The sequence below is a fragment of the Ascaphus truei genome, unplaced genomic scaffold (genome assembly GCF_040206685.1).
Source record: "Ascaphus truei isolate aAscTru1 unplaced genomic scaffold, aAscTru1.hap1 HAP1_SCAFFOLD_722, whole genome shotgun sequence".
Classification (NCBI taxonomy): Eukaryota; Metazoa; Chordata; class Amphibia; order Anura; family Ascaphidae; genus Ascaphus; species Ascaphus truei.
In genome coordinates, this window is record NW_027457056.1 from 56511 (window position 1) to 71291 (window position 14781).

At 46.7% G+C, this 14781-nt stretch overlaps 1 protein-coding gene across 1 annotated transcript in view; it reads right to left on the reverse strand.

The window, feature by feature from the left end:
- Positions 1-14781, reverse strand: part of LOC142486059 (uncharacterized) — a 56042-nt gene that overhangs the window by 23730 nt on the left and 17531 nt on the right. The window contains 6 exon segments of the mRNA XM_075584727.1: positions 739-866; positions 945-1042; positions 2851-3029; positions 3109-3252; positions 4539-5148; positions 5150-5443. Of these exon segments, the coding sequence (XP_075440842.1) occupies positions 739-866; positions 945-1042; positions 2851-3029; positions 3109-3252; positions 4539-5148; positions 5150-5443 (1453 nt within the window).

Consider the following 14781-nt stretch of genomic DNA (forward strand, 5'->3'; position numbering starts at 1 on the left):
TACACACGTACCTCTGGCGATGGACACACACACACACGTACCTCTGGCGCTGGACACACACACACACACACACACGTACTTCTGGCGATGGACACACACACGTACTTCTGGCGATGGACACACACACACACACACGTACCTCTGGCGATGGGGACACACACACACACACACACACACGTACCTCTGGCGATGGACACACACACACGTACCTCTGGCGATGGACACACACACACACACACACACGTACCTCTGGACACACACACACGTACCTCTGGCGATGGACACACACACGTACCTCTGGCGCTGGACACACACACACGTACCTCTGGCGCTGGACACACACACACACGTACTTCTGGCGATGGACACACACACACACACACGTACTTCTGGCGATGGACACACACACACACGTACCTCTGGCGATGGACACACACACACACATGTACTTCTGGCGATGGACACACACACACACACACACGTTACCTCTGGCGATGGGGACACACACACACACCCACACACACACACACGTACCTCTGGCGATGGACACACACACACACACGTACCTCTGGCGATGGACACACACACACACACACGTACCTCTGGCGATGGACACACACACACACACACGTACCTCTGGCGATGGACACACACACACACGTACCTCTGGCGATGGACACACACACACGTACCTCTGGCGATGGACACACACACACACACACACACACACACACGTACCTCTGGCGATGGACAATGCCAGTCGGATCTCCCGGCCGTCTGCCACGGAGACTGGGGGAGCCGGAGACACCACATGAGACAGCAGGGATAGGGAGAGAGTGCTGGGGTAGGAACACTGAGACAGCACCCTGAGAAAGAGACAGCATCGTGAGAGAGCAGAGAGACTGCTGAGGGCATAAGGACTAAGACAGCAGAGAGACACTTACGTGACAGACGTGTCCCGAGTAATAGAGCCTCCTGGGGAGAACAGAACATCTTGCACAGCAGTGAGAGACAGCTCGTAAACCAGGTGGTCTCGCAGAAACTGAGAGAGAGTATCAGACATCGGGGGGGGGGGCAGAGAGGACAGGGGAGAGAAGAAGAGCGGGGAGAGAAGAAGAAGAGCGGGGAGAGAAGAAGAAGAGCGGGGAGAGAAGAAGAAGAGCGGGGAGAGAAGAAGAAGAGCGGGGAGAGAAGAAGAAGAGCGGGGAGAGAAGAAGAAGAGCGGGGAGAGAAGAAGAAGAGCGGGGAGAGAAGAAGAAGAGCGGGGAGAGAAGAAGAAGAGCGGGGAGAGAAGAAGAAGAGCGGGGAGAGAAGAAGAAGAGCGGGGAGAGAAGAAGAAGAGCGGGGAGAGAAGAAGAAGAGCGGGGAGAGAAGAAGAAGAGCGGGGAGAGAAGAAGAAGAGCGGGGAGAGAAGAAGAAGAGCGGGGAGAGAAGAAGAAGAGCGGGGAGAGAAGAAGAAGAGCGGGGAGAGAAGAAGAAGAGCGGGGAGAGAAGAAGAAGAGCGGGGAGAGAAGAAGAAGAGCGGGGAGAGAAGAAGAAGAGCGGGGAGAGAAGAAGAAGAGCGGGGAGAGAAGAAGAAGAGCGGGGAGAGAAGAAGAAGAGCGGGGAGAGAAGAAGAAGAGCGGGGAGAGAAGAAGAAGAGCGGGGAGAGAAGAAGAAGAGCGGGGAGAGAAGAAGAAGAGCGGGGGAGAGAAGAAGAAGAGCGGGGGAGAGAAGAAGAAGAGCGGGGAGAGAAGAAGAAGAGCGGGGAGAGAAGAAGAAGAGCGGGGAGAGAAGGAGAAGAGCGGGGAGAGAAGGAGAAGAGCGGGGAGAGAAGGAGAAGAGCGGGGAGAGAAGGAGAAGAGCGGGGAGAGAAGGAGAAGAGCGGGGAGAGAAGGAGAAGAGCGGGGAGAGAAGGAGAAGAGCGGGGAGAGAAGGAGAAGAGCGGGGAGAGAAGGAGAAGAGCACCAGGGGGGGGAGAAGAGCACCAGGGGGGGGGAGAAGAGCACCAGGGGGGGGAGAAGAGCACCAGGGGGGGGAGAAGAGCACCGGGGGGGGGAGAAGAGCACCGGGGGGGGGAGAAGAGCACCGGGGGGGGGAGAAGAGCACCGGGGGGGGGAGAAGAGCACCGGGGGGGGGAGAAGAGCACCAGGGGGGGGGAGAAGAGCACCAGGGAGGGGAGAAGAGCACCGGGGGGGGGAGAAGAGCACCGGGGGGGGGAGAAGAGCACCAGGGGGGGGGAGAAGAGCACCAGGGAGGGGGAGAAGAGCACCAGGGGGGGGGGAGAAGAGCACCAGGGGGGGGGGAGAAGAGCACCAGGGGGGGGGAGAAGAGCACCAGGGGGGGGGAGAAGAGCACCAGGGGGGGGGAAGAGCACCAGGGGGGGGGAGAAGAGCACCAGGGGGGGTAGAAGAGCACCAGGGGGGGGGAGAAGAGCACCAGGGGGGGGGGAGAAGAGCACCAGGGGGGGGGGGAGAAGAGCACCAGGGGGGGGGGAGAAGAGCACCAGGGGGGGGGAGAAGAGCACCAGGGGGGGGAGAGAAGAGCACCAGGGGGGGGGAGAAGAGCACCAGGGGGGGGAGAAGAGCACCAGGGGGGGGAGAAGAGCACCAGGGGGGGGAGAAGAGCACCAGGGGGGGGAGAAGAGCACCAGGGGGGGGAGAAGAGCACCAGGGGGGGGAGAAGAGCACCAGGGGGGGGAGAAGAGCACCAGGGGGGGGAGAAGAGCACCAGGGGGGGGAGAAGAGCACCAGGGGGGGAGAAGAGCACCAGGGGAGAGGAGAAGATGAGCGGGGGAGAAGAGAAGAGCGTGTGTGCGTGGGGAGGGTGTGGGGGGGGGGGGGCACCCAGAGTGATACGGAAGTCTCTTACCTGGTGGCTGCTGCACTGCCCGAGGTGCCCCTCGTACCCCAGAAACTGCCCCGTCCGCAGGATGGGGGAGGGGCACCGACGTGGCCCCAGAACCACAGAGTCCAGGAGCAGGGGGGGGCGGGTCACATGACGCGAGATGACCAATCTGAAGAATCCCTCAGGGGAGCACTGCACCGACACTGGGGGGGGGGGGGAGACGGGTCAGAGCGCCTCATTGTCCTGGTCACTCCCCCCCATCGCCCCCCAGCTCGCTCATACCTGTGTGCCCGTGGTAACAAGGGGTGAGAGCGTCCTCCGGGTCGTGGCAGCAGCGAGAGCGCAGGCAGGAGTCACGCGAGACAGCAGAGTCCAGACACGAGACCCTCCCCCAGGGAACGAGACACTGAGCGGCTGTCAGGAGACCTGCAGGGGGGAGGAGAGAGGCGTGGGGGCAACAGCTGGGGGGGAGGGAGGAGAGCGAGGAGAGCGGCATGGGGGCAACAGCTGGGGGGGAGGGAGGATGTGGGGGAGAGGAGAGAGTTGGGGGAGAGGAGAGCGAGGAGAGACGTGGGGCAACAGCTGGGGGGGAGGGAGAAGAGAGGCATGGGGGCAACAGCTGGGGGGAGGGAGGAGAGCGGCGTGGGGCAACAACTGGGGGGGGGGAGGGAGAAGAGAGGCGTGGGGGCAACAGCTGGGGGGGGAGGGAGGAGAGCGAGGAGAGAGGCGTGGGGCAACAGCTGGGGGGAGGGAGGAGAGCGGCGTGGGGCAACAGCTGAGGGGGAGGGAGGAGAGCGAGGAGAGAGGCGTGGGGGCAACAGCTGAGGGGAGGGAGGAGAGCGAGGAGAGAGGCGTGGGGCAACAGCTGGGGGGAGGGAGGAAAGCGAGGAGAGGCATGAGGGCAACAGCTGGTGGGAGGGAGGAGAGCGAGGAGAGAGGCGTGGGGCAACAGCTGGGGGGAGGGAGGAGAGCGAGGAGAGAGGCGTGGGGGCAACAGCTGGGGGGAGGGAGAAGAGAGGCGTGGGGCAACAGCTGGGGGGGAGGGAGAAGAGAGGCGTGGGGGCAACAGTTGGGGGGAGGGAGAAGAGAGGCGTAGGGGCAACAACTGGGGGGGAGGGAGAAGAGAGGCGTGGGGGGCAACAACTGGGGGGGGGGGATGGAGGAGAGCGAGGAGAGAGGCGTGGGGGCAACAGCTGGGGGGAGGGAGGAGAGCGGCGGGAGGGCAACAGCTGGGGGGAGGGAGGAGAGCAAGGAGAGGCGGGGGGGCAACAGCTGGGGGGGAGGGAGGAGAGCGAGGAGAGAGGCGTGGGGACAACAGCTGTGGGGGAGGGAGGAGAGCGAGGAGTGAGGCGTGGGGGCAACAGCTGGGGGGGGAGGGAGGAGAGGGAGAAGAGAGGCGTGGGGGCAACAGCTGGGGGGAGGGAGGAGAGCGAGGAGAGGCAGGGGGGCAACAGCTGGGGGAGAGGGAGGATATGGGGGGGAGAGGAGAGAGCTGGGGGAGAGAGGCGTGGGGGGAGAGGAGAGAGCTGGGGGAGAGGGAGGAGAGAGGTATGGGGGCAACAGCTGAGGGGGGAGGGAGGGTGTGGGGGGAGAGCAGAGAGCTGGGGGAGGGGAAGGAGAGGGAGGGGAAGGAGAGGGAGGGCAAGGTGACAAGAGCCAGGGAGAGGGGAAGGACAGCCGGGGTGGGGGAAGAGAGGGTCGCTGGCTCTTACCCTCATGTTCAGTCTCTGATGCTGGAGCCGCAGATAGGACTGGGGGTGGGGCACCCGAGGGTGTGGCTAAGTCAATGGGTGGGGTCCAGTAAGAGGGAGGAGCCTCTCCCAGGCGAGGGGTGCGGTCAGGAGCCTGAGTCAGGCGAGGGGTGCGGTCAGTAGCCTGAGTCAGGCGAGGGGTGTGGTCAGAAGGAGGAGGAGCCTGAGTCAGGCGAGGGGTGTGGTCAGGAGGAGCCCAATGCAGGGTCGGTTCAGGGGGAGGAGTCGAGCCCAGGGGCAGGGTCAGTTCAGGGGGAGGAGCCGAGCCCAGGGGCGGGGTGCGGTCATGGGGAGGAGCCGAGCCCAGGGGCGGTTCAGGGGGAGGAGCCGAGCCCAGGGGCGGTTCAGGGGGAGGAGCCGAGCCCAGGGGCGGTTCAGGGGGAGGAGCCGGGCCCAGGGGCGGTTCAGGGGGAGGAGCCGAGCCCAGGGGCGGGGTCGGTTCAGGGGGAGGAGCCGAGCCCAAAGGCAGTTCAGGGGGAGGAGCCGGGCCCAGGGGCGGGGTCTGGTCAGGGGGTGTGGCTTCGTTCGACGTGGCCCGTTCCAGGGATGTTGCTGGATTAAGGGGGTGTGGTCTGGTCAGAGGGTGTGGTCTGGTCAGAGGGTGTGGTCTGGTCAGAGGGTGTGGTCTGGTCAGAGGGTGTGGTCTGGTCAGAGGGTGTGGTCTGGTCAGAGGGTGTGGTCTGGTCAGAGGGTGTGGTCTGGTCAGAGGGTGTGGTCTGGTCAGAGGGTGTGGCCGGGCCACTGGTGACCCGCGGTCTGCGGGGGATTACTCTGGGTCGGATGACTTTGGGTTTAGGGCAGACTAGTTCCGTGTCCTCTGACCTCTGACCCCCGATCAGCCGCACACGAAGTCTCCAAACCCCGTCCTAGAGGTACACAGGAGGGAAAAGGTCACACACTGTCCTACTGTTGAAGATGTATAGTCCTATCAGCTCCTAAAACTCCCACTTCCAAGACTTTCCCCAGGCTGAGACAGTCCTGTACCTGCCCTGATCAGTGTGACTGGTTCATTTCAAGTGCTGGTTGTATCAAGTGTGCAGTTAGAAACAGGAGTTTGAACAAGGAAGGGTTAAACCAGGTATAGTATATTGAAGTACCGTTTATTGTCACACAGTCACACAGTCACACAGTCACACAGTCACACAGTCACACAGTCACACAGTCACACAGTCACACAGTCACACAGTCAACGTCAGAGTGCTAGAATGAGCAGGACTGAGAATGCCCCTCAGCGCATATCTTGCCACAGGTATGTGCACTTGGAGCAGCTGTTCTAGGGAACATACCGCTGTGAGGTAGTGAGCGGCGGGAGGGGGCATACCGCTGTGAGAGGTGTGAGCGGGGGCGGCGGCGGGAGGGGGCATACCGCTGTGAGAGGTGTGAGCGGGGGGGCGGCGGGAGGGGGCATACCGCTGTGAGAGGTGTGAGCGGGGGGCGGCGGGAGGGGGCATACCGCTGTGAGAGGTGTGAGCGGGGGGCGGCGGGAGGGGGCATACCGCTGTGAGAGGTGTGAGCAGGGGGCGGCGGGAGGGGGCATACCGCTGTGAGAGGTGTGAGCGGGGGCGGCGGCGGGAGGGGGCATACCGCTGTGAGAGGTGTGAGCGGGGGGCGGCGGGAGGGGGCATACCGCTGTGAGAGGTGTGAGCGGGGGGCGGCGGGAGGGGGCATACCGCTGTGAGAGGTGTGAGCAGGGGGCGGCGGGAGGGGGCATACCGCTGTGAGAGGTGTGAGCGGGGGGCGGCGGGAGGGGGCATACCGCTGTGAGAGGTGTGAGCGGGGGGCGGCGGGAGGGAACATACCGCTGTGAGAGGTGTGAGCGGGGGGCGGCGGGAGGGGGCATACCGCTGTGAGAGGTGTGAGCGGGGGGCGGCGGGAGGGGGCATACCGCTGTGAGAGGTGTGAGCGGGGGGCGGCGGGAGGGGGAATACCGCTGTGAGAGGTGTGAGCGGGGGGGCGGCGGGAGGGGGCATACCGCTGTGAGAGGTGTGAGCGGGGGGCGGCGGGAGGGGGCATACCGCGGTGAGAGGTGTGAGCGGGGGGCGGCGGGAGGGAACATACCGCTGTGAGAGGTGTGAGCGGGGGGCGGCGGGAGGGGGCATACCGCTGAGAGTTGTGAGCGGGGGGTCTCTTTAGGGTCAGAGATTGCTGATCTGAAGAGGAAGCTTGCAGCTCAGGGATGCCTTGTGGAAAAGCTACAAAGTAACTGGCACTACCAAGGATCTCAATCACTGCAGATGCCTGCGGAACATGTGCACAAGGCAAACAAGGCACGCAAAAGCACAATATTACTCTGACAATCTCCTCCAGAATACATCAAACCCAGCTAACTTCTGGAAGGTTATCAACAATATATTCCAGGCTCCTAACCATCAACAATCAAGTAATATCACTAAGGGGGATATTACTCTGACAAACCCCACCGACATTGCAAATGCATTCAATGATTACTTTGTGGGGTGTGCCACTAACTTATTAGCAAAACGCAGCACAAACCCCAAACCTGAACCTCATCCTGGGAGTACCCCTACAGTCCCACCCCCTCCCAACACTGCCCACAATTTTCAATTTAGCCCAGTATCTGAAGAGGAGATTACACAAGCGCTCCTCAAACTAAAACTAAGCAGCCAATGTGGACCCAACTTACTACAATCTAGGTTCCTACGACTTGGTGCCCCAGCAATTGCCAAACCAATTGCTTCCATAGTCAAATCTATCCTGTCTGCAGGCCATATCCCTAAGACCTGGAAAACTGCCAGAGTTGTCCCAATCTTCAAAAGTGGGGACAAAAACACTGTCTCAAACTACAGGCCAATCTCACTTCTCCCAATTCTGTCCAAAGTCATGGAAAAATGTGTCCACTCACAATTAACCGATTTCTACACCAAGACAAATTTCCCTAGCCAATTCCAATCTGGCTTTCGCCCCAAACACTCCACCGTAACTACCCTGCTAAAAGTTTGCAATGAAATCCAGTGTGGGATGGAACGGGGACAACTCACTGGTGCAGTATTCCTAGATTTTGCAAAGGCTTTTGACACAGTTGATCATGTTATCCTGCTTAACAAACTCCAGAGCTCTAGAATAGGGAAACATGCTTTAAACTGGTTTCAGTCCTACCTATCAGGAAGATCCCAACATGTGTCCATCTCAGGCTCTAACTCTAACCCCCTGGATATCACCTGTGGTGTCCCGCAAGGCTCTGTTCTGGGGCCCCTACTCTTCTCAGTGTTCATTAATGGTCTTCCCACAGCTTGTAAGGAAGCCTCAATACACATGTATGCAGATGACACAATCCTATATGCACACAGCCATAGCCTCTCCGACCTTCAACACATACTTCAGTCTGACTTTTTGAGACTCGAAAACTGGATTTCCCAAAACAAACTGTTTTTAAACACTGACAAGACAGTAACAATGGTATTTGGGACCAAGACTAAATTTTTAAAGCTTCCAGCGACTGAGCTCCTGATTAGAACCAACGCTAACACCACCCTAACCCGTCACTAGTTTTAAATACCTGGGCTTATGGTTTGACTCCCACTTAACATTCGGGATGCACATTGATACCCTGACAACCAAGACCTATGCCAAACTAGGTGTACTTTACAGGAACAAACCCTCCCTAAGTCTCCTGGTCAGAAAGCGTATCGCACAGCAGATGCTAATGCCAATTATTGACTATGGAGACATAGTATATGGCTCGGCACCTCAATCCCACCTTAGCAAACTTGACACCCTCTACAATTCAATTTGTCGTTTTGTTCTCCAATGCAACTACAACACACATCACTGCGAAATGCTTAAAGAACTAGATTGGTCATCACTCGAGTCTATGCGCAAAGTTCACCTTTCCTGTCTTCAAATACTTTCAGGGCAAGCTACCCAGCTACCTGAACAAGCTCCTCACCCCTACCACATGCAGCACCTATCACCTGAGATCAGACTCCAAAAGACTATTCATGGTCCCAAGGCTCAACAAAGTATCCGGACGCTCCTCCTTCTCTTACCGTGCACCCCAAAACTGGAACAATCTACTGGAGACGCTCACAGGTCTAAATTCTTTCATAACTAAAGCTGTCTCACATTTTAATCTGGTCTGTAACTGTTACATGCGAATATAATATATATTATCTGTAACTGTTACATACGCCTATAATATATATTATCTGTAACTGTTACACACGCCTATAATATATATTATCTGTAACTGTTACATACGCCTATAATATATATTATCTGTAACTGTTACATACGCCTATAATATATATTACGTGTAACTGTTACACACGCCTATAATATATATTATCTGTAACTGTTACACGCGCCTATAATATATATTATCTGTAACTGTTACACACGCCTATAATATATATTATCTGTAACTGTTACATACGCCTATAATATATATTATCTGTAACTGTTACATACGCCTATAATATATATTATCTGTAACTGTTACATGCGCCTATAAATATTATATTATCTGTAACTGTTACATACGCCTATAATATATATTATCTGTAACTGTTTCATACGCCCATAATATATATTATCTGTAACTGTTACATACGCCTATAATATATATTATCTGTAACTGTTACATACGCCTATAATATATATTATCTGTAACTGTTACATGCGCCTATAATATATATTATCTGTAACTGTTACATACGCCTATAATATATATTATCTGTAACTGTTACATACGCCTATAATATATATTATCTGTAACTGTTACATGCGCCTATAATATATATTATCTGTAACTGTTACATACGCCTATAATATATATTATCTGTAACTGTTACATACGCCTATAATATATATTATCTGTAACTGTTACATGCGCCTATAATATATATTATCTGTTAACTGTTACATACGCCTATAATATATATTATCTGTAACTGTTACATACGCCTATAATATATATTATCTGTAACTGTTACACACGCCTATAATATATATTACCTGTAACTGTTACATACGCCTATAATATATATTATCTGTAACTGTTACACACGCCTATAATATATATTATCTGTAACTGTTACATACGCCTATAATATATATTATCTGTAACTGTTACACACGCCTATAATATATATTATCTGTAACTGTTACACACGCCTATAATATATATTATCTGTAACTGTTACATACGCCTATAATATGTATTATCTGTAACTGTTACACACGCCTATAATATATATTATCTGTAACTGTTACATACGCCTATAATATATATTATCTGTAACTGTTACATACGCCTATAACATATATTATCTGTAACTGTTACATACGCCTATAATATATATTATCTGTAACTGTTACATACGCCTATAATATATATTATCTGTAACTGTTACACACGCCTATAATATATATTATCTGTAACTGTTACACACGCCTATAATATATATTATCTGTAACTGTTACATACGCCTATAATATATATTATCTGTAACTGTTACATACGCCTATAATATATATTATCTGTAACTGTTACACACGCCTATAATATATATTATCTGTAACTGTTACATACGCCTATAATATATATTATCTGTAACTGTTACACACGCCTATAATATATATTACCTGTAACTGTTACACACGCCTATAATATATATTATCTGTAACTGTTACACACGCCTATAATATATATTATCTGTAACTGTTACATACGCCTATAATATATATTATCTGTAACTGTTACATACGCCTATAATATATATTATCTGTAACTGTTACATACGCCTATAATATATATTATCTGTAACTGTTACACGCGCCTATAATATATATTATCTGTAACTGTTACATACGCCCATAATATATATTATCTGTAACTGTTACATACGCCCATAATATATATTATCTGTAAATGTTACATACGCCTATAATATATATTATCTGTAACTGTTACACACGCCTATAATATATATTATCTCTAAATGTTACATACGCCCATAATATATATTATCTGTAACTGTTACATACGCCCATAATATATATTATCTGTAACTGTTACACACGCCTACAATATATATTATCTGTAACTGTTACACACGCCTATAATATATATTATCTGTAACTGTTACACACGCCTACAATATATATTATCTGTAACTGTTACACACGCCTATAATATATATTATCTGTAACTGTTACATACGCCTATAATATATATTATCTGTAACTGTTACATACGCCTATAATATATATTATCTGCAACTGTTACATACGCCTATAATATATATTATCTGTAACTGTTACATACGCCTATAATATATATTATCTGTAACTGTTACATACGCTCATAATATATATTATCTGTAACTGTTACACACGCCTATAATATATATTATCTGTAACTGTTACATACGCCCATAATATATATTATCTGTTACACACGCCTATAATATATATTATCTGTAACTGTTACACGCGCCTATAATATATATTATCTGTAACTGTTACATACGCCCATAATATATATTATCTGTTACACGCGCCTATAATATATAATACCTGCAACTGTTACATACGCCTATAATATATAATACCTGTAACTGTTACATACGCCTATAATATATATTATCTGTTACTGTTACATACGCCTATAATATATATTATCTGTAACTGTTACATACGCCTATAATAGATATTATCTGTAACTGTTACATACGCCTATAATATATATTATCTGTAACTATTACATACGCCTATAATATATATTATCTGTAACTGTTACACACGCCTATAATATATATTACCTGTAACTGTTACATACGCCCATAATATATATTATCTGTAACTGTTACATACGCCTATAATATATATTATCTGTAACTGTTACATACGCCCATAATATATATTATCTGTAACTGTTACATACGCCTATAATATATATTATCTGTAACTGTTACATACGCCCATAATATATATTATCTGTAACCGTTACATACGCCTATAATATATATTATCTGTAACTGTTACATACGCCCATAATATATCTTATCTGTAACTGTTACATACGCCTATAATATATATTATCTGTAACTGTTACATACGCCTATAATAAATATTATCTGTAACTGTTTCATACGCCCATAATATATATTATCTGTAACTGTTACATACGCCTATAATATATATTATCTGTAACTGTTACATACGCCCATAATATATATTATCTGTAACTGTTACATACGCCTATAATATATATTACCTGTAACTGTTACACACGCCTATAATATATATTATCTGTAACTGTTACATGCGCCTATAATATATATTATCTGTAACTGTTACATACGCCCATAATATATATTATCTGTTACACACGCCTATAATATATATTATCTGTAACTGTTACACGCGCCTATAATATATATTATCTGTAACTGTTACATACGCCCATAATATATATTATCTGTTACACGCGCCTATAATATATAATACCTGTAACTGTTACATACGCCTATAATATATATTATCTGTTACTGTTACATACGCCTATAATATATATTATCTGTAACTGTTACATACGCCTATAATAGATATTATCTGTAACTGTTACACACGCCTATAATATATATTATCTGTAACTGTTACATACGCCCTATAATATATATTATCTGTAACTGTTACATACGCCTGTAATATATATTATCTAAACTGTTACATACGCCTATAATATATATTATCTGTAACTGTTACAGACGCCTATAATATATATTATCTGTAACTGTTACATACGCCTATAATATATATTATCTGTAACTGTTACATACGCCCATAATATATATTATCTGTAACTGTTACATACGCCCATAATATATATTATCTGTAACTGTTACATAAGCCTATAATATATATTATCTGTAACTGTTTCATACGCCCATAATATATATTATCTGTAACTGTTACATACGCCTATAGTATATATTATCTGTAACTGTTACATACGCCTATAATATATATTACCTGTAACTGTTACATACGCCTATAATATATATTATCTGTAACTGTTACACACGCCTATAATATATATTATCTGTAACTGTTACATACGCCTATAATATATATTATCTGTAACTGTTTCATACGCCCATAATATATATTATCTGTAACTGTTACATACGCCTATAATATATATTATCTGTAACTGTTACATACGCCCATAATATATATTATCTGTAACCGTTACATACGCCTATAATATATATTATCTGTAACTGTTACATACGCCTGTAATATATATTACCTGTAACTGTTACATACGCCTATAATATATATTACCTGTAACTGTTACACACGCCTATAATATATATTATCTGTAACTGTTACATACGCCTATAATATATATTACCTGTAACTGTTACACACGCCTATAATATATATTATCTGTAACTGTTACATACGCCTATAATATATATTATCTGTAACTGTTACATACGCCTATAATATATATTATCTGTAACTGTTACATACGCCTATAATATATATTATCTGTAACTGTTACACACGCCTATAATATATATTACCTGTAACTGTTACACAGGCCTATAATATATATTATCTGTAACTGTTACATACGCCTATAATATATATTACCTGTAACTGTTACACACGCCTATAATATATATTATCTGTAACTGTTACACGCGCCTATAATATATATTATCTGTAACTGTTTCATACGCCCATAATATATATTATCTGTAACTGTTACATACGCCCATAATATATATTATCTGTAACTGTTACATACGCCTATAATATATATTATCTGTAACTGTTACACACGCCTATAATATATATTATCTGTAACTGTTACATACGCCTATAATATATATTATCTGTAACTGTTACACACGCCTATAATATATATTATCTGTAACTGTTACATACGCCCATAATATATATTATCTGTAACTGTTACACACGCCTATAATATATATTATCTGTAACTGTTACATACGCCTACAATATATATTATCTGTAACTGTTACACACGCCTATAATATATATTACCTGTAACTGTTACACACGCCTATAATATATATTATCTGTAACTGTTATATACGCCTATAATATATATTACCTGTAACTGTTACACACGCCTATAATATATATTATCTGTAACTGTTACACACGCCTATAATATATATTATCTGTAACTGTTACATACGCCCATAATATATATTATCTGTAACTGTTACACACGCCTATAATATATATTATCTGTAACTGTTACACACGCCTATAATATATATTACCTGTAACTGTTACACACGCCTATAATATATATTATCTGTAACTGTTACATACGCCCATAATATATATTATCTGTAACTGTTACACACGCCTATAATATATATTATCTGTAACTGTTACACACGCCTATAATATATATTATCTGTAACTGTTACACACGCCTATAATATATATTATCTGTAACTGTTACACACGCCTACAATATATATTATCTGTAACTGTTACACACGCCTATAATATATATTATCTGTAACTGTTACATACGCCTATAATATATATTATCTGTAACTGTTACATACGCCTATAATATATATTATCTGTAACTGTTACATACGCCTATAATATATATTATCTGTAACTGTTACATACGCCTATAATATATATTATCTGTAACTGTTACATACGCTCATAATATATATTATCTGTAACTGTTACACACGCCTATAATATATATTATCTGTAACTGTTACATACGCCCATAATATATATTATCTGTTACACGCGCCTATAATATATAATACCTGTAACTGTTACATACGCCTATAATATATATTATCTGTTACTGTTACATACGCCTATAATATATATTATCTGTAACTGTTACATACGCCTATAATAGATATTATCTGTAACTGTTACATACGCCTATAATATATATTATCTGTAACTGTTACATACGCCTATAATATATATTATCTGTAACTGTTACACACGCCTATAATATATATTACCTGTAACTGTTACATACGCCCATAATATATATTATCTGTAACTGTTACATACGCCCATAATATATATTATCTGTAACTGTTACACGCGCCTATAATATATATTATCTGTAACTGTTACACACGCCTATAATATATATTATCTGTAACTGTTACATGCGCCTATAATATATATTATCTGTAACTGT